Source organism: Euprymna scolopes, chromosome 8 (genome assembly GCF_053919585.1).
Source record: "Euprymna scolopes isolate OS-2025 chromosome 8, ASM5391958v1, whole genome shotgun sequence".
NCBI lineage: Eukaryota > Metazoa > Mollusca > Cephalopoda > Sepiida > Sepiolidae > Euprymna > Euprymna scolopes.
This window is the reverse complement of record NC_136489.1, coordinates 57,322,375-57,350,107: the sequence shown is the minus strand read 5'-3', so window position 1 is coordinate 57,350,107 and position 27,733 is coordinate 57,322,375. Positions and strand designations below refer to the sequence as shown.

Below are 27,733 nucleotides of genomic sequence, written 5' to 3'. Positions count from 1 at the left end.
TTCTCTATTTAATATGGATTCCAGCAACTTAGGAGACTTATTGGTCTGTACTGAGAGGGAGATGACTTATCACCTGAATTCTTAAAGACAGGGCAAACTGATGAGGTCTTCCAGGGAGTCGGAAAGCACTTCTCCTTAAGGCAACGCTTAAATAGTTTCGTAAGTATGTGAGCAAGTTCTGGTTGAAGCTTTTTTAACACTATAATTGGGATGCCATCAGGGCCAGTTGCTTTACTGGAAACTAGGTTCTTGATTAGCTTGGTGACCTCATGCACGGATATTTGTATGTTACCTAGCTTGTTCTGTGTTATAGGAGGATATATGGGGAGTTGATGGCCTTCGTCGCATAGGGTAGAATTAGCTGCAAAGTTCTTTGCAAATAGTTTGGCCTTGTCTGACGCTGACGTGATGACCTCTAGTCCATTGATAATGGCTGGGATAGAACGCACACTTCTGTTCAGGATCCTATTTGTTATTTGCCAAAACTGGTGGGAACCAAGCCGCTGATCAGCTACTTTGGATTTAACAGACTGGGCATATAGCTTTCTGTCATTTTTTATTACTCTTTTACAGTGGTTGCTGGCAGTCCTGAATGCAGCTTTAGTCTCAGTGCATCTATTACGTTGGTAGCTATGGAAAAAGTGATTTCTGTGCGCGATAGCAGCAGCACATTCTGGGGAGGACCATGGCTGGCTGTTATGTTTTTGTTGGAATTTTTTAGATGGTATGAATTGGTCTATGCCTACAATTAACCATTCGGTCTGATCTGATACTATAGAGGACACTTCCTTTTTAAACATGGAGTGCAGAGGTAAATCAGATATGAATGTACGGAAGCTATCCCCGTCAGCCATAGAGTATCGGTATACAGTAGGATGGAGGGGTACGTCTGAGGGCTTCTTACATTTCGTTTTTATCTTAACTGATACGACGGAGTGGTCGGAGGATCCTAGAGGAGAATGAACGGAACATGAACATAGCTCAGGGGAAGTTGAAAGAAAAAGGTCTAGGAGGCTTGCATATTGACAGGGTATATCGGGCAGACGAGTGGGTTCGCGAACAATCTGAGTGAGGTCTTAAGCAATAGCAAAATCATGACAAAACCTCCCCTCATCGTCTGTCTTATTTGAATGGGTCAGCCATTCCACGTTATGGACGTTGAAGTCACCACAGATGTGGAAGTTAGCCGAGGGATGTGCAGACAGTATGTGGTCTATTTTCTCAGATATGCTCTTAAAGATAGTAACTCCGCTGTTGTGGGGCCGATAGAGGGCAAATATAAAGGCAGTGGTGTTAGAAAGTGCAGCCCTGAAGCACATATAGGGTAAATTAGGATCTTCTCTAGAGATATCCCTGCCACACGGGAAGCCATCCTTAATGTAGGCACATATTCCATTCCCATGGCGATCTTGGGGGTCAGATTTAGCTGTTAAGTTAGAGTATCCGTTAATTATATACTCATCTAGGGAAGTGGTCGGCCCTATTCCAGTTTCACTTAGAAATAATATGTTCGGTTTCGTCTCCTGTAATTGGGTTTCAACGTCTGGAAGGTTGGAACGTAGACCCCTGATGTTGGAGAAGGAGACCTGGTAGTAGGGGTCTACGTTGGAAGATGGGGTTCTAGGTTTAATCGAGTTTTCCAGAAATCACGAGTTCCTAACTGTTGCGCTTCAATGCGTTTCCTGGTAGTTTCAGTATATTTACTCTTAGTTGTTGCTATTTCTTTCTTACAATTATTTCTAGCTTCTATATACTTTTGTCTGTTTGTACAGGACTTATGCCGGATAAATATACGGTATGCATTTGCCTCTGAGTAATGGCAGCTGCGCATGTAGAAGTAAACCATTCCGTGTAGGAACATGTGCTTCAATTGCTGCTTAAACCATTCAGTAGTCTCATTTGCGCACTGTTCTGCTGGAAAGGAAAAGATGTGATCTCTAGTGGCTTCCCAATCAACCTTATTGTAGTACCTTGTTGTTTTGAGCAATGGCTCTTAAACTTGGGGTTGAGAGTTTAGAGTAATGTCTAGCATTATTACAGCGTGATCAGCATTCCCGAGTGGGCAATGAGCATTTGTTACACAATCATCAGGAACAGTTGTCAGAAACAGATCCAGAAGTGAGGCTTGTTAGTTCTGGCAATCTGGGAGACGGGTCGGGAATGTTACTGTATGCGTCAGGGAATGGGATATAGAAAAGTTATGAATTACGCTACCAGCTGTGTCAGTGTAGCTAGAGAAGCCAAGCCAATTTATATGGTGAGCGTTAAAGTCACCAAATACATGTATTTGGGAGCTAGTGTCAAGGGAGAGTGCTACATCTATGCTGTCAGAGACATGATTGATTATAGTACAGTCCTGGGTTGATGGAGAGCGATAAAGAAAATACAGGTAGCTAACGCTATGTAAATTTAGTTTAAAGCACACACACACACACACACACACACACATATATATATATATATATATATATATATATATATATATATATACTAGCTGTACCCTGCCACGCGTTGCTGTGGCTCAAATTGGCGCAATGGAAAAAGTTCCAAAATGAGAAAAAGCATGTTTCTTACAGGTTTAAATTTCCATTTTGCATGGGTACACAGTTTTTGTTGTTCCATTTTCTTAGCTGATATAGAGATTTTCCGGTTTGGTGACTCTTGAATATCTAACATAAATTGTCCATGTGAAAAAACAGTCAGTGTGTAACTGTAAGGCCCACAATTGTAAAGATTGTTCCCCGTGCTTTGTTGATGGTTATTGCAAATGACAATAGAATTGGAAAGTTCAATGATGTATCCGGTGGAATCATAGGAATGCATGGAATGAAGATATATTCACCTGTGAAAGGTCCTGTTAAGATTGTTGTTTCTATGATATTGTTTGTTAATTTTTTTTTTTACTGCATGCTATGTGCCATTGCAAAGCTTGGATTCGTTTATATTTCACAACATGATAATTAGTACACCAAATTTCAGTTGCAATACATGCGGTGGAATCCCTGGAAAATATAACTTTTGGATAATTAACCACTTTATCTGCTTTCACAACAGTGTCGATGGATTTGTATTTGACTACCTCACTTGGAATTTTACATTGAATAATATCGTTAAGTTCATGGGCATCTTTGTATTGACCTGCAAGAATAGCTCATTCACTCAGTCAAATGGAATTCTTATAATTTGAATATCTGCAAAAACATTTTAAACTAACTATTCTTTTGATGAAATAAACAAAAATTACAGAAGTTAAAAGTCAAAGAATTTTGCCCTTAACTCTGATCAGCTGGCACTTTTTCGTACCCAATTTCCCACAAGTGATGCAAAGGTTTTTGTGTGGATCGAACAGTCGGCAACTGAAATATTTTGAGTTAAGTTTAATAGCTTCACATGGAACAAAAAAGTTGAGTATTTGAGACAAGCATTTATTTCATCTGCTGGTGTTGATTGAAGAATAACAGGTAACATTTGTCTAAAATCTCCTGCAAGCAATATTACTGCATTCCCAAATGGTCTGACATTGCCACGCAAATCTTGCAAGGATCGACCAAGAGCCTCAAGTGATTTTTTGCGTACCATTGTGCATTGATCCTAAACAATAAGTTTGCATTTCTGCAATATTTTTCCCCATATTGGATGTTTTGGAGATGTCGAACATGAGATTTTTGAAAAATTGAATGTTTTAAAGTAGAATAAATAATTCTTCTACTTGGCAGCAAGGTCGCAGGTATTCCTCATGCAGCAAGGGCTAAAGCTATGTCATTTTGTTACCAAATAGCTGCCAAAATCAATTTAATTAGAAAGGTGCTGTTCAAGGTAGCAGTAATTTCCAAATAACTTCTATTCTCACAGTCAGTAAATTAGGTGACTAAAAATAGGATTTATCCATGTTTTGACAATGCCTTATTCACTGTAATTAATTTAGGAGACTAAAATAGGATGAGGGATTAGAGATGGACAGATAGAGAGGAAGACATATAGATAGAAAAGAGAAAGTGAGAGGAAAATAGAGAAAGAGAAGGAGATAGAGAGATAAAGGGATTGATAGATAAACAGAGAGAGGGGAAGAGTTAGAAAAAGAGAGGGATGAGACAGAGGAAAGGAGAGAGATAGAGGGAGTTAGAGAGAGAAAGGGGCTCAAAGAGAGATGGAGAGGGTGATAATGAGAGAAAGATAGATTGAGAGAGGGAAAGGCAGAGATGGATAAAGAGAGATATTAAGAGAGGAAGAGAGAGGGGGAGAGAAACAGAAGGTGAACTACACTTCACCGTTTTTTTTCCTCGTTCAGTAGAGAAGAAATCTTTCGAGACTGAGGCAATTTTAATGTTTTGTTATTATCCAGAGTACCCCTTTCTTTTGGGGGGGGGCTAGATTTTCCTCGCATTAGAAACCGACCGGGTTATCTTGTAAAATTTGAATTTAACAGGTAAATACTATTTTAAAAAGTAGCACGATAACATAAGTGCATAAGTGCCCCTTTAGGTACTCCTTGGGCGTTGAGTTCCATGGCGACAAGCATAATTATTTAATGGTCGCTCCCTTAGCCCCCCCCCAGTCAAGACTAATGCATGCGCACGTAACATTTTTTTATTTACTGACTTTGGCTTAGTAACTAAACGATTTATTGATAATTTCGTAACCTAATTTACTGACTGTGAGAATAGAAGTTATTTGGAAGTTACTGCTACCTTGAACAGCACCAGAAGTAACTGGTAAAACCTTTCTAATTAAATTGATTTTGGCAGCTATTTGGTAACAAAATGACATAGCTTTAGCCCTTGCTGCATGAGGAATACCTGCGACCTTGCTGCCAAGTAGAAGAATTATTTATTCTACTTTAAAACATTCAATTTTTCAAAAATCTCATGTTCGACATCTCCAAAACATCCAATATGGGGAAAAATATTGCAGAAATGCAAACTTATTGTTTAGGATCAATGCACAATGGTACGCAAAAAATCACTTGAGGCTCTTGGTCGATCCTTGCAAGATTTGCGTGGCAATGTCAGACCATTTGGGAATGCAGTAATATTGCTTGCAGGAGATTTTAGACAAATGTTACCTGTTATTCTTCAATCAACACCAGCAGATGAAATAAATGCTTGCCTCAAATACTCAACTTTTTTGTTCCATGTGAAGCTATTAAACTTAACTCAAAATATTTCAGTTGCCGACTGTTCGATCCACACAAAAACCTTTGCATCACTTGTGGGAAATTGGGTACGAAAAAGTGCCAGCTGATCAGAGTTAAGGGCAAAATTCTTTGACTTTTAACTTCTGTAATTACTGTAATTTTATTTCATCAAAAGAATAGTTAGTTTAAAATGTTTTTGCAGATATTCAAATTATAAGAATTCCATCTGACTGAGTGAATGAGCTATTCTTGCAGGTCAATACAAAGATGCCCATGAACTTAACGATATTATTCAATGTAAAATTCCAAGTGAGGTAGTCAAATACAAATCCATCGACACTGTTGTGAAAGCAGATAAAGTGGTTAATTATCCAACAGCTATATTTGCCAGGGATTCCACCGCATGTATTGCAACTGAAATTTGGTGTACTAATTATCATGTTGTGAAATATAAACGAATCCAAGCTTTGCAATGGCACAAAGCTTGCAGTAAAAAAAAAATTAACAAACAATATCATAGAAACAACAATCTTAACAGGACCTTTCACAGATGAATATATCTTCATTCCATGCATTCCTATGATTCCACCGGATACATCATTACACTTTAGGAAATTGAACTTTCCAATTCTATTGTCATTTGCAATAACCATCAACAAAGCACAGGGAACAATCTTTACAATTGTGGGCCTTACAGTTACACACTGACTGTTTTTTCACATGGACAATTTATATTACGTATTCAAGAGTCACCAAACCGGAAAATCTCTATATCAGCTAAGAAAATGGAACAACAAAAACTGTGTACCCATGCAAAATGGAAAATTAAACCTATAAGAAACATGCTTTTTCTCATTTTGGAACTTTTTCCATTGCGCCAATTTGAGCCACAGCAACGCGTGGCAGGGTACAGCTAGTATATATATATATATATATATATATATATATATATATATATATATATATATATATATATATATATATATATATATATATATATATATATATATATATATATATATATATATATATATATATATATATATATATATATATATATATATATATATATATATATACACGGCATAATCACGTTCACACACCGGTTCTCGCTAGGTCACCGAAGTTAAGCAACGTTAAGCCTGGCTAGTACCAGATGGGTGATCATTTGGGAATTCTAGGCGCTGTATGTGCTTTCCACTCATCTCGGCATTGGCTACACATTGAGCATATATATATATATATATATATATATATATATATATATATATATATATATATATATATACCAGTGGTGAAAAAACCGGAATAGAGTGCTCAATGTGTAGCCAGAGCAGTATATAAGAAATTTATTACTGTGAGTCCAGAATGAGTTTACATATTGTTTCAACTAGAGGAAGATCCCCAAAGAGAGGAAATATCCAACTAGCAACGTCAGAATTCATAGATGGACTAAGTTATAAAATCAAATAAGAATGGAAAAATCGTAGATAAAGGGGAGTTAGAAAAGAAGGGGGAGTGGAGGGGAGATGACGTTGGAATTTAAAGTAGTAGGAGTGTATACGATAAGAGAGGGGCTAATAATTAAATATTAATTATGTGTTGATTCTTATAAACGTTTATTTTTAGTTTATAACGGTTTAAAATTAAAAGACGCTATTCATATTCATAACGGCATAAGTAACAGTTAATTTAAATATAATTATATATATATATATATATATATATATATATATATAGTAAGTTATAAAATATATATGTCAATTAAGTTACACAGAATATTCTGTGTTTCATCCACGCTAGGATTCATCAGGCTTATTGTAGTACCTTGTTGTTTTGAGCAATGGCTCTTCAACTTGGGGTCGAGAGTTTAGAGCTATGTCTATCATTATTACAGCTTATACCTGATGAATCCTAGCATGAAATAAACGCGGAATATTCTGTGTAGCTTAATTGCCATATATATTATATAACTTACTACCTAGTTCTACCCACGTATTGAGCACTATTTAAGTAAATACATAAAGTTTACGCATAAATTAAATTTATACTTTCATATATTAATTTATATGATTAAATGAAGTATATATACGCGTATATATATACATATATATACATATATATATACATATGTATAAAGATAAAAACAGTTCAATTTAGTAGCAAGATTTTATAAGATTTATATGAGTGAAGATTAAAATGTAATGTACTTGCAATAAGATTAAAATGTAATGTAATTGCAATAATCCTTATCCCTGAGTGGCTTCCGGGCCTTGATAAGTTGTGATCACTGTGTAAAAAAAAATAAATAAATAAGCAAAAGATTTAGCCACATTATATCAACCTTTTTATTTCTTAAGATAAACAAAACGCGATACGACGTTTATAATACGTTTCTTAATTCGTAATTTCTCTATTCTTCATGCTATTTTGCATAAAACATAACGTGAAAAATATTTATTTCGATAAATAAACTGTACATAAATTAAGTCAAAGCGAATTTATCCTTAACTACTGCATTATTGACGATATGTAAGTGGTTTATATTGTTTTCCTCGAACCTTTCTCATGTAAATAATTTAATAATTGTTTAATTTAACACTGGTATTATTTGTAAAAACGAACATTCTCGAGTGATTTTGCTAATAAAAAAAATACCATTTACAATTTGATCAAATAAATTAATTTTCCCACATTTTTATATGTTGTATGTTTTATGTTTAATATCTCATTTGATTCAGATTCCAGTTTATCGCGGCTGCGGTCATGCCCTCGTCATCCAACCACCCCGTGGTGATGGTTACTACGGAAAAGATAGCTTTGGCGATTACGATGGACTTCCGACCCCAGACCTCGATTTTATACAACCAGAGCATGCTGTTTCAGCAATGGTCAGATTAGCCAAAAATTACCCAGGTAGATTATAAGTATTCGTTCATATTTAAAAATAAAAAATTAAATTAGAAAGGACTCGGTAAAAAGTGATTACCTACACATACATAGCCAAAACGTTTATATGTAATTTAACTACTTGGAGAAGTGACTACATATGAATAAATAACATAAAGTTCTCGTTTAAATAGCTCAACAGTGCAATAATAGAACTATAAATATTTTTGCTGTCTAGATATCACGTTAATAAGGATGGTTTTTCTTTTATTGGTCACAACATTGGCGTACAATTGTTGTGGCTCACAGTGTTGGCATCTAGGGATATAATTGTTCGTCAAATTATAACTTGCACAAGCCTGAGCTTCATCAGCGCGTTAGAAAAAACTACTATTCAAAAGTTATTTCAAAAGCTATTTTGATTCACGAATAGGACCATTTCCAGATAGTACAGTTGGAAAAAGTGATGAACGCCGATCGTATTGTCATAGTTTTAAGATTGGGAGGAAAAATGTAATTCGTTTTGTATTATAATTTATTAAAATAATTTATAAAATTCGACAGAAAACCAAGTTTTATTAAAAGGAAATAATTAGAAAGATGTCCATAAATGTAATCATATTAATAATAGCAAAATCTGTCGAAATGTGGTAGTATCAGCAGTTTTGCTCTTTGACAGATCTTGCTTGCTAGAACTTCAGACATGACGTCATTTTTCAGTGCAAGGGCCTGGATCTATATTTACGTAGTGAGGGATGCTACCCCATGGATTACATGGATTAAATAAAGGCTTTCGTTCGAAATTTCTTCAGAAAAATTCCCGAGTTTGACTGAAGAAGGTCGGAGGTTACATCGACCGAAACGTTATGAAAATAGCACTCGATATAAGAACAGTATATATAAATAATATGAATTTAGGGAACTTTATTTTATCATGTGATAATGTTTTTACGGTACTTATGGGATGTTTGCATGAAAGAGAAAATGGAGTCAAAGCGTTTTCGTTTCATATAAATTTTAATATAAAAAAAATTAAATCGAAATCAATGTCTATGATAAATAAAAATCAACAGAATAAAGATAAAAAAAAGTTCCTGGTGTCATTAAAGAAAATTACGATGTTCAATGTGCTATGTGTATCAAGTACCAATCTTAATGCAAAATGCTTACCAGGTTTAATCGATAGAGTTACTCGCTACATATCGACGTATGACAGTTGTAATTTCTATTTGAAATTATTTCAACTTTAATATAAATTAGTATTTAAAAACGGATACTGATAATTTTGTCCAAGTTGTTTTCAATATAGAAGTTTGCTAATAATTTGAATGTTAAACAATATAAAACTCATTTCGATATAATTCAAAATGGATGCTCAAATTTTTCCAGGAGAAATTTAATACGTTTCTGTTGTGATTAAAGTAAATTACGATGTCTTATGTGTATCAACTACCGATCTTAATGTAAAATTCTTACAAGCCTTAATCAGTGCTGTTGAATAACAATGTTATGTATTAACCTCCCGGAAAAGGCCGTAATACGCATTGCTAATAGTCGATTGTAAGATCGACTATTATTATTTAAAGTTAGATGTTTATTTAAAGAAGTTATTATTATGATTATCGGTATGAAAATTAGATTGTGTTACAAATAATGTTTATAGATTTTGAATGCAGTCGAGATTTTAGAAACAATAGACAAATGAAGAGCTATGTCAAATACATAAAAAAAGGTTTTCAAACCTAGGGATAAAAACAATAAATTTGGCCAGAGAAAACGTGACTGATAAGTCACCTGTTTTTTTTTTTTTTTTTTTGTAGTCGAATATACGTAAGCACAAAGGATTAGTTTTAATATATACAGGCAAGTTAGAGATTAGAGAGGGGAGTTGAAGAGGGCAGTTGATTCATTTTCTATGGTTTCTTATTCGATGATTGGACTTTGTCGGTGTGTTTGTGAAAAGCCTCTACTAAGCTCGTAGTTAGTCTACAGAGTATAAATTTGATATATATAGGGTATTTGGGCCTTAGCACACTTTCGATTTGGTTTTAGCCAGAAGAGCTGCTAACGAGTCAAAATTGAAAACATAACAGTTGGTCTTGGCAAGAGTAGTCGACTAAACATGTTAACATGCACAAACCTTTTTATATATATATATATATATATATATATATATATATAGTACTGTTTCGTTATATCACAACTCATCAGTGCGTCTAGACTAGCACCTTTCCCTATCCGTGGATTGAACCTACAACCACTGTGTTGATAGTTGGCAGTTTTAACCATTGGACTATGAATCAATGTCCATAAACATTTTACAGTGCTAAATAATTTAAAAACAAACAGCGAGCCTCGCTTAATAGTCAAATAAGCAGCGGGTGAGATCCTTTTACGACAGTGCTCAACGCAATATATATATATATATATATACTAGCGGGGGTACCCGGCGTTGCCCGAGTGTTTGTTTCCGGGGCGGAGGGGGGTTTAAAAAATGTTATGGTAGGTAAGTAGGAAGGATCAAATCCGGAGTCATGAGTAAAAGTAGGAAAATAAAGTGTGAAAAAAAAACACACACATCTGCAACGTTAACAGTTCGGCCACCAAGAAAAGTCCATTCCAGTTGTTTAGGAAAAAAAAAAAAAACGACTACGGTAGGTCGGCGCGAACGTGAAAATATAATGTGAATTGTCCAGCACGCTAACCACTACGCCATAGAGCATTGCAGCTTAGTTTAGTGATTTTAAATAACTTCACATGAAAGAACTACGAAGCCAAATCGGTGTTCTCTTCTCAACTGTTCCTTGTGAACGATCCCCAAACGGTGTTAAGTGGTGGCAGGGGGAGGAGGAATTTATTAGAGAGAAAATATTTTACCACTTCCATTGATCTTAACCGATTTTGGCCGTGACTTCTCAGCAGAAAAAGTATAGAAATCTAAGATTATCGAGGAATTTGAGAAATAATAAGCCTATAACACATCTCAGATATCGTTCTACCGTTTGTGCATATTATATTTGCATGAAATATCTTGATTTTTAATCCTATTAATGTCAAAATCAGACGGGAAAAAATGAGTTCATTTTATTTATATAGATAGAATAGAAAAAGAAAGATAGAGAAGAGAAGATATATATATATATATATATATATATATATATATATATATATATATTCAATCATGAAAGTGTACTTAAATACCTCATATATTTAGTGACGTGAGATCGATTATTTTGCAATGGCGTTTTATTTCTAATTGTGCACAGATGAAATCACTTTGGTTAATCTCGCCCCCTTTACGAATCTGGCGATTGCACACCGGATGGATCCTGAATTTAGTAACCACCTCAAAGACTGCTTCCTAATGGGCGGTAACTACCAAGGTAAGGATTATAAATCTTTCGGTTTTTTAGCCCTAACAAAGATTTTTTTTTTTTTACTCCTAACAAGGAATTGGGAGTAAAGACTACTAATTGAGATCATATCTAACTGAAGATTGTGAGGAAATGAGCAGCGAGATGTCTGTTCACATTACATTTAAACTTATCCAGGTTAGTACAGTGAATGAAGCAGAAAACAGGGTGGCAATTTAAAAGTCTACCAGTCCAAGGGTGGAAAAACTATTAGAGTGTAATGTTTTTCGACATCTAGAGACCTTAACAATGAATTGGGTTGGATTTTGCTGCTAGTTGGTTTGTGTCGAGGGAGTACAAGTCAATGCTATGAGTTTTTCAGAGCACATTCCATTAAAGTATTTGGGATGTAACATTGTGGCGATCAGACAAAGGTTGGTACTTGGTTGATAATGCAGGACCTATTAGATTTAAACTCTTTACGAGATGCATACAATAAGTTTCCAGACTTTTTTCGTATCGGCATTTTTATTGATAGTACACATATGAAACTCTAACCCCTTCGAAATAATCTCCTGCAATTTACTTGTTGTTCTGAATGTCCCTGTGGAAGTCCTCTTGTGTTAGCATGTCAATGACCCTCGTTACACAGTCATCTCCGAAATTTTCTCATAACGACAGTCTCTAAGGTTGTCCTTGAGCTTAGAAAATAACCAAAATATATAAGGAGCAAGGTCCGAACTATAGGAAAGATAAGGAACTGTCTTGATACTTATCTTGATTAAATAGTCTGATCTTCTCTAAGCACTCTTGGGACAACCTTCACACAAATCTTCCGCTCCTTCAGTTCCTCGCAAATAATTTTGTGTTCAGTTCCAACACATCAAACTGTGCACTTATTGTCTTTGCAGACATACGACGGTCCTTATCCATGAAATTCTTTATTTAGTCAATCGCTTCTAGTGTTTTGACTTCCCTACTCCTTCTACACCTATCATAATTTCTTTCGTGAATCTCTTATGCCACTAAAAACTGATGCTCGTTTCATACAAGATAATCCAAAACAAAGAATCATTCCATACGTTTCTGTGGGATTTTTCCAAGTTTAAAACAGAATTTTATTGCATACTGGTCTTCTAATTTCTTCACGTCCAGATTGCATTTTTTTAAATTGACCAGCTGTGGCAATCTGGCTTCAGTAGGGTGTATTCCTATTCTTGCTGTAGCTGTTCATTTGAACCTAAAATTATAAAGATTGGTCAGTCATTTCAAAAGATATATAGCAAAAACATACTGAATTTTTAAGAGTCTACCGCATATTTGAATGTTTGTAGAAAACGTTTGAAAACTTAAATTTTACCATTAAAATAATTACTTATTATTTCATTCAATTTCAACCGACCTTTCTAAAAGAACAGACCCTGTGTAATTTTTATCTATATAAAGTTAAGTACATATATCTAAAGAAATGGCAAAAACACCAGAGAATGGCCTCCAATCTGTAGTAGAATGGGGACAAAAATGGATGGTCACATTCAATGCTGCCAAGACTAAACTGGTTTCCTTCAATAATTACAAGAAACCTTCTCTGCCAGCAATAACAATGGCCAATGACTCTTTATCTGAGAGTGCATCTTTCAAACTCCTTGGCCTAAAGTTCACAGGAAACATGAGTTGGAACAATTACATTGAAAGCGTTGCCGGGGCCGCTGCGAAGAAGGTAGGCTCTCTCTACCGTGCTAGAAAGCTACTAACACCCGAAAGTATCCTGTACCTCTATAAGGCCACAATTCGCCCATGTATGGAGTATTGCTATCACATTTGGGCTGGTGCATCTGCTACTAGTCTCTCGCTCCTTGACAAGGTTCAAAAGAGAGTCACAAATCTGATAGGCCCTGAACTGGCATCTAAGCTTCAGCCTCTGTCGCATCTACGTAATGTTGCGTCCCTCTGCCTGTTCTACAAGTATTTTAATGGTGAATGCTCTGACGAACTGCAGACACTTGTACCCCCACGACGTAGACACCGTCGACAAACCTGACAGGCAGCAAAATCCCACCCCCACATAGTAGAGATCCCTAGATGTAAAAGATCTTTCTACTCCAGTAGTTTCTTCCCCCAGAACCACTAAACTCTGGAATTCCATCCCAGACCACTGCTTCACTAACTGTACTGACATGCAGAAGTTCAAGTGTAACGTGAACCGACATCTTACTGCCCAAATCCCAATATAGTATCCCAGTAGTTGTTGCCCCTGATAGTATCCCCCTACACCAAAGTGGCAATGTGCCTTGTTTGGGGTGAAAATGTAATAAAAAAAAGTACATATTTAGGTACTTTTATACATACGATTAACTCAGAAACTAATTAAGAGATCGTTATGAATTTTAAAACACAGTTAATAGTTGTTAAGTTAAATATTGTGGGCTATATTTGGTTGAATTTGATTTATGGAACTGGATTAAAAAACGGAATGGAAGTCCTTTATAAAAATTCAAATGAAGAATTTAGAAAATTTCAGAAGATTAACATAGAGTTTAAAAAGTATTTTTCAATAAATTTTGGGAAACAATAAAATAAATAGATCAAAAATAATTTTTGGAGAACAGATTTTTATTCTGATGCTTTGATTTTGTTGTCTTTTTATGCAGGTAAAGGAAATATTATGCCAAGCGCAGAATTCAATTTCTACTTTGATGTTGAAGCAGCAAAGATTGTTTTGACAGAGTTCGTTTGTAAGATGTACATCATTACTTGGGAATTGTGTATGGATTCAGCTTTACCATGGGTAAGATAAAAAAAAAAAAGCGTCGTTTCTTTTAAATTTTCAAGGGATTCTCCATTAACAAAACCCTGAAGGCCACTCGATGATAAGGTTAATGAGTAGATTAATCGAATGGTTAGTTCATCATTTTAATTGCTTTTGTGGTCTTTCAGTATGATTTATGCTTCCTTATATTGTAATTTATCAATTATATCAGTAATTTTTAGTTTTTCTGTGATTCATTCAATTTATGTGCATAATATATCTATGAGATTGCATGTGTTAATGTTTACGTTTTTAGGGTTTTCGTAATATTGATTTATGATACTCTTGTTTACAATTTTATTTTCCTTGACGAGTGTGTTGTTGTGTAATCGTTTTCGTTGGCTATGACATTCTAGATAATCATATTTAAGAAGTCGGTTCGATTTTTCATTTTTATCGTTCATATTTATTACGGACAAAAGTCTTCTCATCAACGTATTCAGCTATTAGTTGATCGTTGTTTTTATTAACTTCGTGTATCTATTTTGTGTGATATTTCTATATTTATAATTGTTAACATTTCCCATTTTTATTTTTATTGTAATCGAATTAATTCTGTTTGACAAGCTGCGTACTGCTAATGCATATATATATATATATATATATATATATATATATATATATATATATATATATATATATATATATATTCTCACTTTCAAGTTGATCACACAAACGAAACGGAAGGTGACCTCACTATGATTAGCACATGTACGTTATCACATGGTGAGGGGTAGAACGCCTTTTATCCCGTATTGCGTTCTTTTTTAATACATTATATCGCTATATTTAAAACACATTGTCCCCATTTTATTTTAAACTTATCGGCTTCCATTTAACTAGATTTCATTAATAAAAAAAGGAAATCCATCGATCCAACTGATGAAAAGTGAGGACGAAACCTGTCAGCTGGCCTCCCCCATTTATTTTTTTATTTCCCACTTTTAAGTTATAAAATATATATTGCCATATATATTTTATAACTTACTACCTAGCTCTACCTACGTATTGAGCACTGTTGAAGTAAATACTTAAAGTTTACGCATAAATTTATACTTTCGTATATTAATTTATGTGATTAAATGAAGTACCCATATATATATATATATATATATATATATATATATATATATATATATATATATATATATATATATATTGAGAAGTGATACACGAACTACCATTAGCATATAAGCGACGCTCTTTGTGTAAACAAATCGAGCGGAGGTATTTCGGACGATGTCAAAACATCGTTAAACTCACTACTCGCTCAGCAGTCACAAATAACGTAATGGTTAGGAACCTTGACTGTCGTACAGACGGTCGGGTTTCAATCCTGGCTTGAGGTAGTTGCCTTTCTAGCCGCACTGATGAGCTGCGAAACAGTACTGCATGTGGATGACTATATATATATATATATATATATATATATATATGGACAAAATAAATGTTGTACAAGGAGTGAAAATTTTTTTAAATTTTCATTAATTCCTGGATGTTCAATAAATGGCTCCTCTCATCAGAAGAAATATTATTAGCAAAATAGATGCAGGTAAATATAAATTTTGCTTATCATCACATACAGGGTGAACAGAAAGTCCTTGGACCATTTTTAGTTTTAAAATTAAATATTTTTAAAATCACTTTTTCTCTTTTCGAATAAAGTAAGTATTTAGTCTAACTATTGATCTAATTATTTTCAACAAAAATATTAAAATAATTTTGTTTAAACTTTCAGAAAAATGAGCAAATGAGAGGTCATAATTCAGCTTCATTGCGCGGGAAGGACAAACTCAGAGATTATTAAGCTCTTGAAAGTGGCTAAATCCACCGTGTACCATGTTGTGAACAGATTTAAGGAACTTGGTACATCTGAAGACCGTCCTAGGAGTGGAAGACCTCGCACTGCTCGAATAAAGAAGGTGATTAAAGCTGTCCGAGAGAGGGTAAGGAGGAACCCGAAGGGATCTGCAAGACAGATGGTTAAAGACATGAATGTGAGCGTGACCTCGATGAAAACCATCGTAAAAAACGATCTCCAGTTGTCCACTTACAAAATGAGAAAGAGACAGTACCTCACACCTGCCCAAAAGCACAAGAGACTTGAAAGAGCAAAGTTTCTTCTTGGAGAACTGAAGGCTGGCACGGCAGAGCGAGAGATCGTTTTTTCTGATGAAAAACTCTTCACAATTGAAGCGACTGTTAACAATCAGAACAACAGAGTTTACGCAAAATCTTCAGCAGACATTGATGACTCCGTGAGAATAGTTTCCGCCGAAAAAAGCCGTCTTCCCTCATGGTGTGGGCTGCAGTCTCCAAATCTTGGAAGTCGCCTCTGATTTTCGTGGAGCAGGGGGGTTAAGATCAACACAGATCGCTACATTAACGATATTTTGGTTCCAGCATTTGAAGAGATGTAGAAACACTTCAAAGATCAGCCTTTCACCTTCCAACAAGATGGAGCACCATCCCACAACTCCAGAAAAACTCAGGACTGGTGCCAACGTCATTTTCCAAGATTCTGGAGTAAGGAGATGTGGCCTCCTGCATCGCCTGATTTGAATCCCATGGATTTTTCGGTGTGGTCTTTGTTGGAGGCAAAGGTCTGTTCTGTTGCTCATCCAAGTGTTGATGCTTTGAAGACATCTCTTCTGAGTGAATGGGCTAAAATACCTCAGGAAACGCTGCGTGCCTCGGTTGGTAACTTCAGACAGAGAATTGAACGTCTAATCGAAAGGAAGGGACATCACATTGAAAATAAATAATTTGAATTTATTCTTGGTTTCCTAACTTATAATTTTCATTCATGTTTAATTTATATTTTTGTAATTTTCTATTAATAAACCACTTTTGAATTGGTCCAAGGACTTTCTGTTCACCCTGTAAATTAAAAATTAAATTTAAAATGATAGTACGAAAAGGATAATTCATGGTTGAATTCATGAACAATTCATGACACCGGAACAATAGTAAAATCCAAAGCAATAAATACTGGTATATTCTAGAATAAATTGTAGGTTTTTATGCAAATTCCAAATTTATATTACCTACATCTATTTTGCTAATAACATTTCCTGCGATGAGATCAGCCATTCGATAAAAATCCATGGATTAAGGAAAAAAACATTATCAAGCAATAAATTTTGTTGTTGTTGTGTCGTGGAACAACCGTGAAAATAAGAACAATCAAGTCGAGATTCGGTTAAGGAACAATAAGGTACAAAGATAGGAAAGTGTGTATATCTGCTGGGCACTCGGCTAGCAGTTGAAGTGCAGTCGCATCTCTCTCACCGGTGTTGGAATTACTAGCGCTATTTATAGTGCTAATCGGTGTAAATTCCTCTGTTCAAGGAAGGCCGGTATAATACACCCCTTTGAAAATATCCCGTCTGGGATTAATAACGCTTTTGTTTTGGGTTCACCCTAATCGATTCTGTTGATTTCCGTTTTCTGTTTGATCATCTGTTCTCCGGGGCTGTCTCTGGTATGTGCACCTGAAAAGTATCAAACACTGTGTTCATGATGTCCTCCTCGGGCGATCTGGTCACCTCACTATTCAAGTATCTTTTCCGAATTTTGAAAGTGTGACGTTTGTGCACGGAGTCTGGCAGTCATGTAGACCATGTTGCCTATTTGTTTCTCAACAATGCCGGACTCCCAGAAAGTCTCATTATTTTTGTGAATCCTGTAGAAGACTCTTTCGCCAACTTTATACCGTTTTTTGTTATCGTTTTTCTTTTAGGTTTGGCCTATCCTAGTTTGGTAACAACTTGTGAAAAATTGATCTAACCTTGCGTCCAAACATAACATTTGCAGGTGTCTTCGACATTTCGATGTTTGCATTCGAAGTGACTTGTAAACTTGCATTCGAAGTGACTTGTAAACTTGTAAAAACTGTTGGATCGACTTATCCGTCGGCGACCCGCTAACTTTTTTCAGAGCTCTCTTGAATGTGTCAACGAATTTCTCTACTTGTTCATTACTTCTTGGGTGGTATGGCGGAATGGTTGTATGCTCGATTAGATGATCCTCGCAAAAATGTTTAAATTCGGTAGACGTAAATTGCGTTCCATTGTCTGTAACAATGCAGTCTACTATTCCAAACCTAACGAATAGTTAATACAGGAATTTGATAGTTACCTCGGATGTGGGATTCTTACATTTTAATACTTCCGGCCATTTAGATAGGCTGTCTACATTGATATAATGAGATAGTAGAACCCATCTAGCGGTTCTGCAAAATCTAAATGAATCTTAGACCAAGGTCGGTCCGGTTTTGCACACGATCCGAATCGAGTCGGAGACGCTTTCATAGCTAATGCACATCCTCTACACTCCCTGATTTTTCCTTCTATATCCTTATCCATGTTTGGCCAATAAACGAAAGAGCGCATAAGGCTTTTCATTCTTGGAATTCCTTGAGCATTCTTTTCTGTAATGTCGCAGGAATTACGACCCTGTCGCTATATAACAGGACGTTATCGCAAATTGAATAAATTTCTTCGTCCAGTTCGTTATTGTTGATCCTTTCTTTCGTGCGTATAATAAATTCGTCCACCTCTGCCTTACTCTTAATCTCATCAAGCGTTACTGGAAGTTCTCTTATTGTGTCACATATCGTATTTTTTACTTCAACTTCCGCTTGAATGGCTGCTATTACTATATCCTTCAATGGTTCTGCCTGCTTAGGTATTAACCTCGATAACCCGTTTGCGTAACCAAATCCTTTAGATGATACATACTCCATTTGAAAATTGTAATTCAGAAGTATGGTACACCATCTTTGTAGTCTATTCGTTGTATTTTGTGGTAGTCCCTTTTTCGATCCGAAAATCGTTAATAATGGTTTATGGTCTGTTTGTAACAGAAATTGCCTAACGTGCAGGAAACGATGAAATTTCTTTACTGAGGATATAATACTTAGCGCCTCTTTTTCAATTTGTGAGTAGTTCTTTTCGACTGGCAAAATTGATCGGAATGAATGTGCTATGGGTTTCACTTTTACATCATCAATTTTGTGTAAAATGCATGCTCCTATGCCATAGGAGCTGGGATCGCTTGCAACTACAATTTCACGCTTGGGATTATAATGTGCCAGAAACAGTCAGACGTTAAAGTCTCTGTAATTTCTCGAAATGCTTCTTCGCACTCTTGCGTCCAGACCCATTTTTGGTCCTTCCTTAACAATTCATTTAAAGGCGATCTTAGTTTATGCATATTTGGCACAAATACATTGTAATAATTTGCCAAACCTAAGAAAGTTTGTAAAGACGCAATATTTTCTGGAGCAGGCATATTCTTTATTGCACTCGATCTATCTGGATCCGGCCTTCTTCCATGTTTATCGATGATTTGCCCCAAGTATTTTATTTTCTCCATGAAAAATGTACATTTTTTCTGTTTTACTTTAAATCCATAATCCTGGACCATTTTGAATACTTGGTTTACATGAGCTTTGTGTTGTTCTTTGCTAGCGCGTTTCATTAACACATCGTCCAGGTACCCTACTGCGAAAGCCAACCTATTTAACATAATGTCCATAATTTGCTGAAAAATCGCAGGGGCGACTTTGACCCCAAAAGGAAGTCTGTTAAACTTGTACAATCCCTTATGGGTATTAATACATAGTAGCTTTGAACACTCCTCATCGACTGGAACTTGTAAGTACGCGTTACTGAGGTCGATTTCAGAAAAATATTTCCCTCCACTCAGTTTCGCAAATATCTCTTCAGGGCTCGGAAGAGGATAATGGTGATCTTGTAATGACCTGTTTAAGCCTGTCGCGAAGTCGGTGCAAACCCGAATCTCCTTACTCTTCTTTTAGATACAAACCGTTGGTGCAGCCCACTCACTGTTATCATTTTTTCCGATGACACCCATGTTTTAGAGTCTTTCTAATTCACCGTCTATCTGTTCTATAGCGGCGTATGGAACATTTATTTTCTTTCTGAACACTGGCTGTTCATTTACTTTTACGTCAAATTTTGCTACCGCTTTTTTACATCTTCCCAAACCGTCTGAGAATACGTCTGGGAAATTCTCTTTTAACTCCCTCTTAAGTTTTCTGCCTCCACATTCGAATCCTCAACCTTTTGGCAAAATGAGCTTAAAGGCAGATCCTATAGTCTAAACTTTTCGAACAGATCAATTCCAAAGAGGTAGTTTGATTTTCGCATGACAAAAATTCTTGCTTTTTCGGCCCTGTTCTGGAAAAAAATATTCGTCAATAATTCTCCTTCGAAGGTAATTTTTTTCGCCACTGACGCTTCTCGCTATTTTATGGGATTTAATCATAGTGGGTCTCCCAAGCCTCTTCCATATCTGTACATTAATAATGGAAATGTCAGATCCACTAACAAGCTGTAGCCTTACTTTCTTTTTAAACATTTTGACCTGTATATATTTCCGGATATTTTGTTCCTCGGGTTCAATTTTCGTAAGTTTAATGGATGTCTTTCTACCAGATTTTTTTCTACAATGCGATGTTTTATGCCCTTTCTGTGGAAGCTGTCACATTGTTTGAATTTGTAGGGACACTCATTGTACCAATGTTTATTTCTATACCTCCAACATGGTCCAGGTAGATCTTTTCCCTGTTTCTTTTTCTGGTTATTTTTTTTAATCGAATTTTTCTTTTGATGGATCTTTTTAATATGCGACACTCCGCTTTCCTTTATGTCACGACTGTCTTGTTTCAACGCAATAAACCATTCACAGTCTTCCGCTAAGTTTTGTAGTTTTAAATTCGGTTCGTTTTCGAGTTTATTTAAAACACGACGCCTGATTTCAGTGTCTTTATTTAAGACCAGCCCTTGCACGAATATTAAACATTTTAAAATTATCTGATGATAATTCCTCCAGTTTAAAATCGTCGCAATGCTTGTTCACTATACTTGCATAAGTAATGTAATCGTCTTCCTCTCTTCTAGTAACATTCATACATTTATATCGCCTATGGAAAAGATACGTTTTTGCAGAAAACAGTTCTGTAAGTAGCGTAACTGTTTCTTGGAAGCTCAACTCACTGGTCTTTTGTGGGAGAATAAAATTCACGAACTTTTGTATGCTCGGCTGTCCCCAATTTCCTTAGCAAAAGCCTAAATTTCTTCGCGTCTGACCAGGTACTACAATCCGATATAAAAAAAAAATATTCCCATATCGTCTATAGTACTGGACGAAAGTGACATCGTCTTGATTTTAATTGAAATTTTCAATAGCGGCCCACACAGCTGTTTGAGAAAATGCGTTATGATTATCGTCCTCTTTAGTAAACTGTGTCGCCTCCAGAAATTTGTTTTGTTCCTCCTGTGTTTTCATCAATATTTCCTCGAAGCGTTCCTGCTGTTGAAGCATTTTTTTTTCAAATGCTTGTTTTAAATATCTCTTTTCTTTCTACTTGTTGTTGAATTTTGCTCTGCTTGGAATCGGAACAAATTCAACAGTGAATCTTTGAATTTCGCATCCATCATACGAATTCAATTTACAATTTAGGCTTGTATTAAAGAAATATTCCTTAGTAAAAAAAATCAACCAAGTTTTCTTTCCCAATTCTTTTGTTTGAAGAACAACGGTTTAGCAGTCCTTTTCTAACTTAATTTGTTGAACACTATATTTTTAGTCTTACTAGAAACAATCCAGCGAAATAACATTTGTTTAACATGTTTTTTTATTTGCACGCGTTTTTACGTAGCAATAATAAAATCCGGCGCTTTAAATATCCGACGAATTTGTATGGAAACTTTAAGGTTTTCTTTTTACCCTCTGCCTTTTGCAAAAAAATGATTTGATTCTTTACGTGTTTGCTAAGCACAAATGACGTACGCGAATAATTATTTTTCATGATCTGTCTCTTTCTCTTGACAAAGTCAACCATGTTTTTTTTTTCAAATCCCAGATGTTATCGAAATAACGATAACTTTACACGGTATTTGCTAGTTTGTTTTGCATTTAACTTTGCAGAAGAAAATTCTTACCGCAGGAAAAATGGCTTCTGGTGAAGAAAAAATAAACCATTTTTCCCTTTCTAAAACACTTGGTAAGTGTGTTCAATTATTAAATAATTGACAACATTCGCGTTTTTCGTTGTAGATCCTTGCGTATCCAAATATCTGTTAAAATGACGAAGGTGTTCTGCCGTAAAGATTTTACGAATCTTTATTTCAATCACTTTTGGTGATTCTCTGCAGTGATGGTCGTTTCGATTCCTTATCGCCAATCTGTTGTGCTGTGGAACAACAGTGAAAATAAGAACAATCAAGTCGAGGTTCGGTTAAGGAACAAGTGTGTTTTTTTTTTTTTTTTTTTTTTTTATTCAATTTTCACCCCAAACAAGGCACAGTGCCACTTTGAAGCAGGGGGCTACTATTAGGGAATTAATTAGCGGGGTCATTATGAAGGGAGAAGAGTAGAAAGATGTTTGTTAACATTACACTTGAACTTCTGCATATCATTGCAGTTGGGAAAGCAGAATCCCGGAAGGGAGTTCCAAAGACCCGCAGTTCTGGGGAAGAAACTATTGGAGTAAAAGGCTTTCTTGCACCTAGGGATCTCCACTGTAAAGGGATGAGACTTAGTAGCTTGTCGGGTTTGTCGGGGGTAGTTACGTCGGGGAGGTACAAGTGTTTGCAGTTCGTCAGAGCATTCACCATTAAAGTATTTGTAGAACAGGCAGAGGGATGCAACATCTCGTCGATGGGACAGAGGTTGAAGCCCAGATGACAGTTCAGGACCTATCAGGTTTGCGACTCTTTTTTGAACCCTGTCCAGGAGCGAGAGACAAGCAGCAGATGCACCAGCCCAGATGTGACAACAGTACTCCATACATGGGCGAATGGTTGCCTTATAGAGGTATAGGATACTGGCAGGCGTAAGTAGTTTTCTAGCACGGTAGAGGGAGCCAACCTTCCTTGCAGCAGCCTTGGCAATGCTCTCAATGTATCTATTCCAGTTCATATTCCCTGTAAACGTTAGGCCGAGGAGTTTAAAAGAAGTACTTTCAGGCAATGTGTTCTTGGCCATTGCTATTGGTGGTAGAGAAGGTTTCTTGTAGTTATTGAAGGAAACAAGCTTAGTCTTAGCAGCATTGAATGAGACCAACCATTTTTGTCCCCATTCCACTACGGATTGGAGGTCATCCTCTAGTGTTTCTGCCATTTTCTTGGATATGTGTTCATTTGTTTTCCCCTCATATCTGTTATAGAGAGTGGTGTCATCGGCAAATATACCCATCTCCGAAACAATATTATCAGGGAGGTCGTTTATGAATATCAGGAACAATAGAGGTCCAAGGATAGACCCCTGAGGCACTCCCGCATTTATGTCATATTGTTTGGATGTACGTCCGTCGAGGACAACTTTGATTTTTCTATTACTTAAGAAGGATTTAATTACGTTATGAATTCTTCCAGTGATTCCATATGATCTAATTTTCCTTAGAAGACCATCGTGCCATACCCTGTCAAAAGCCTTAGATATATCAAGGGCCACCGCTCTACCCTCCCCTGTTTTATCCAATGAACGGTATATACGTTCAGAAACTACAGTTAAGATATCTGCTGTTGAACGGGCTTGCCTGAATCCATATTGTTTGTCAGTCAAGAGTTTAGCAGCTGTTAGGTGCTGGACTAGGGCTTTATTAACTAAGGACTCAAATATTTTGGCGAAAAGCGGGAGGAGGCTAATGGGGCGATAATTTAGTGGGTCAGTTCTTTCACCAGAATTCTTGAAGACTGGTACCACAGAGGCGGTTTTCCAGCAGTCGGGAAAACAAGATTCGTTAAGGCATTTATTGTAAAGTTTGGACAGAACTGGAGCAACCTCGGCAGAGCATTTTTTTAATAGCACAGCCGGGATGAGATCTGGTCCACATGCTTTAGAGGTGTCTAGGTTTTTTATAATAGCATGTACCTGAGAAGGGGTGATTTTCAAGTCGTCAAGTGTGGCGTCTGTTCGCAGAGGAAAATCAGGGAGTGAGTGGTGTACCGAGTTCAGTGTGGAGTTTGAGGCAAACCGACTGGCAAGCAGATTAGCCTTGTCAGTTGCCGTGCAAGCAACCTCATGATTGTTTGTTAGTGGGGGAATAATTGACTGTCCATTATTAACTACGCTGTTGTAGATTTTCCAAAAATCCCGGGTTCCTAATTTCTGTGCTTCGATGCGCTTTCTGGTGGTTTCAGAGTAATCTGACTTAGCTGTGTCTATCACTCTCTTACAATTATTTCTAGCTTCTATAAACTTCTGTTTATTTGAGCTGGACTTATGTCGGTTGAATCTGCGGAACGCATGCTGCCTTTGACAAATGGCAGCTGCACAAGCAGAAGTAAACCATTGGGGGGAGTGGGGCTTGCTATAGTATTTCCGTGCGGGAACATGTGCTTCAATAGCAGTTTTGAACCATTCAGTTGTCTCATTTGCACACTGTTCCGCTGGAAGAGTAAAGATATTTTGCCATGGGGCATCTCTGATGAGCTCCCTGATGGCTTCCCAATCAGCCTTTTTGTAATACCTCGTTGTTTTGAGTAGTGGGTCTTCAGTTTTAGGGCGAGAATTTAGGCTGATTTCTACCATTATCACAGCGTGATCAGCATTCCCGAGTGGGCTATGGGCATTTGTTGTACAGTCATTGGGAACTGTTGTCAGAAAGAGATCTAGAAGTGAGGCATGTTGATCGTGCTGGTCTGGGAAACGTGTCGGAAATGTAACCATCTGAGATAGGGAATGAGATATAGAGAAGCTATATGTGGCGCTACCAGCTACGTCTGTGTGATTTGAGAATCCTAGCCAGTTACTGTGGTGGACATTGAAGTCACCAAATACATGTATTTGTGCGCTAGTATCGAGGGAGAGTGCTATATCTATGCTGTCTGAGACTTTGTTTATTAGGGTACAGTCTTGGTTTGAGGGAGAGCGGTAGAGAAAATATAAGTAGCTAATATTGTGTTGCATATTTAGTCTGAAGCACATAAAGGCCTGGCCCTCTGATTCTAGTTTTATTTCTCTAGTTAGGGGGAGGGTGTTTCGAATATAGACTCCAAGTCCATGCATATGTCTGTCCGAGTCCTTACGGTAGAGTGGGAGATAACCAGGCATGTTAAAGTGGTTAGAGGGTATGGAGGAGTGAAGGTTAGTTTCACTTAATGCTAAGATATCCGGGGTGTTTACAAGGAGAAATGACTCAACATCATCTAAGTTAGTTCTAAGCCCGCGGATATTAGTAAATGCAAGCCTCAAGGGAGGAGGCAGGTTGGTTTTCTTTGAGTTTGGTCCTGGTTTAAACGTAACTTTTGCTTGAGCTGTCATTAACTGTGTTAACAATAATGTACAAAGATAGGAAAGCATGTATATCTGCTGGGCACTCGGCTAGCAGTTGAAGTGCAGTCGCATCTCTCTCACCGGTGTTGGAATTACTAGCGCGATTTATAGTGCTATTCGGTGTAAATTCTTCTGTTCAAGGACGGCCGGTATAACAGTTGTGAATGTACATGATTTAATTCAGAATTTCCATTTATATTGTTGGTCTATCTCGTATATTGAGCTTTCTTTATCTGCTTGGGATTGCCTTAAGGTTCATAGGATAATACAATCTGTAATCATTTAATTATATATATATATATATAGGTAGTAAGTTTTGAAAATAATTATGGCAATTAGGCTACACAGAATTTTCAGCATGTCATCCTCGTGAGAATGCCATATATATTTTCAAGACTTACTACATATCTCTACTTAAGTATTGAGCACTGTTGAAGTAAATCCTGAAAATCGATACGTAAACTGATATGAAGATACATAAAATAATTATGTATAACCTATTTGTTCTGTCTGTAAGTCAAATGGGGCACCAAGGCTACAAGTTCATCAGAATATATTCTATTAAAGCATTTGTAAAACAAGCACAGGGATGCAACATTGCAGCGATGCGACAGGGATTGGAATTTGACCGATAGCGAGGAACCTTTTCGATTGGAGACACTGTCTAAAAGAAAAGACTAGTAGTAGATGCACCAGCTCATATGCGGCAATAATACTCCATGTTTGAGTGAATTGTGGCTTTGTAGAGATAGAGGATAGTCTCAGATGTAAGTAAGGAGAATCAACCTTCTTGCAGCAGCTTTGGCAGTGTCTCCAATGTATTTTTCCAATTCATGTTGCCTGTGAATGTTAAGCCGAGGAGTTTGAAGGATTGACTCTCGGGTAAGCTGTTATTAATTTTTGAAGGATAGGTTCTTTGGTAAGTTGTTATTAGCAAGGTCAATTTGCAGTTGTGAGGGTTTCTTGTAATTGTTAAACGAAGGCAGCTTAGTCTTATTAGCATTAAATGTTACCATTCAATTACAGCCCCATTCTACTACAGACTGGAATTCGTTTTCTAAGGTGTTGGGGTAATAATTGCTTTCTTGTGAACATACTTGTTTATTATTCCCTTTTATAAATCTTGATCATTTCAGAAAGTATACGATAAATTGCGTGAAATGCCCTCCGCCAAAGCCAAATTGATGAAGGCACTGGAGTCAAAGCTGATCGATGGCTGGAAATCGATGGGTCCTTATACAATCAGCGACGAATTGGCCATGACCACCGTTCTCCGACAACAAAGCATCACAGATTCGAAATACGTTTCGGCAGACGTGGAATGCAATGGTAGCTTGACCCGTGGCCAGATGGTCGTTGATTGGCGCAACAAATGGGGAAAGAAACCGAATGTTCACATAGTTACGAAGATGAACACGGAGTTTGTCATAGAACTCCTGACACTCGTTTATAAAGAATAATATACGATATACGTAAGCGCAGTAAGTGGATAAAATCTTCATTCTTTTTACGGTGAAACGTTTCGTATTGTCCAAACTAATGGAATTATTAAAAGAAGTTACAAATATTACACTTTCAATATATTAGCATAAATCTTTGAAATTATTGTCCTCATTAATGCCGATGGCAACATTTCCACTATAATTGTAATCGTATTAGTACTGTAATGTACACATGATCTTTTTAATAAAGAAACTTCTTTTCGGCAGTATGTTATGTATTATGATGACGTTTATGCTTAAAGAAAATATTTTATATTTCGCCGGACTGGAGATAAGAATACCAAAAAGTGACAAATCAGGCCATAAAGGATTTAAATCTATGTTTAAGATAAAAAACCGTCCAATATGGGGATCGTCTTCGACCATCGATCTCCAAACTACGGCACGCGGGCCATATCAAGCCCGCCAAAGTTTTTAATCTGGCCCGCGGAGCTCTTATGGAAAATGTAAAAATAATCAGGAAAATGTTTTTAATCAGTAATTTTTAAAAATAGTGTAATGTTTTGTTTTTTTGTTTTTTTTTTGTTTTTGTTTAGAAAATAATTACAAGAATGAGGTTTTGGTAAACCAATTTCACTAAAAAAAAAACAAACTAATTAGCAAAACAGTATACAACACATCTATCTCATACTTTTAAAAGTCAGCAATACCGCCTTCGTTCGAAATCTTTGGCGACCCCTGTCATAGACGACTTGACTAACGAGTCCGTACATCTATAAATGTAGTTATAATATCG

General features: G+C 36.4%; 1 protein-coding gene across 1 annotated transcript in view; it reads left to right on the top strand.

Annotated features, from left to right (window-relative positions):
• The window catches only part of LOC145283586 (nucleoside hydrolase-like), a 50,495-nt gene extending 23,283 nt beyond the window's left edge, over positions 1-27,212 (top strand). Inside the window, exons 3-6 of the mRNA XM_080132511.1 lie at positions 7,876-8,050; positions 11,290-11,406; positions 14,028-14,164; positions 26,632-27,212. Of these exons, the coding sequence (XP_079988637.1) occupies positions 7,876-8,050; positions 11,290-11,406; positions 14,028-14,164; positions 26,632-26,955 (753 nt within the window). The 3' untranslated portion in view covers positions 26,956-27,212. The remainder of the gene's footprint in view (positions 1-7,875; positions 8,051-11,289; positions 11,407-14,027; positions 14,165-26,631) is intronic.
• Positions 27,213-27,733: the final 521 nt, after the last annotated feature.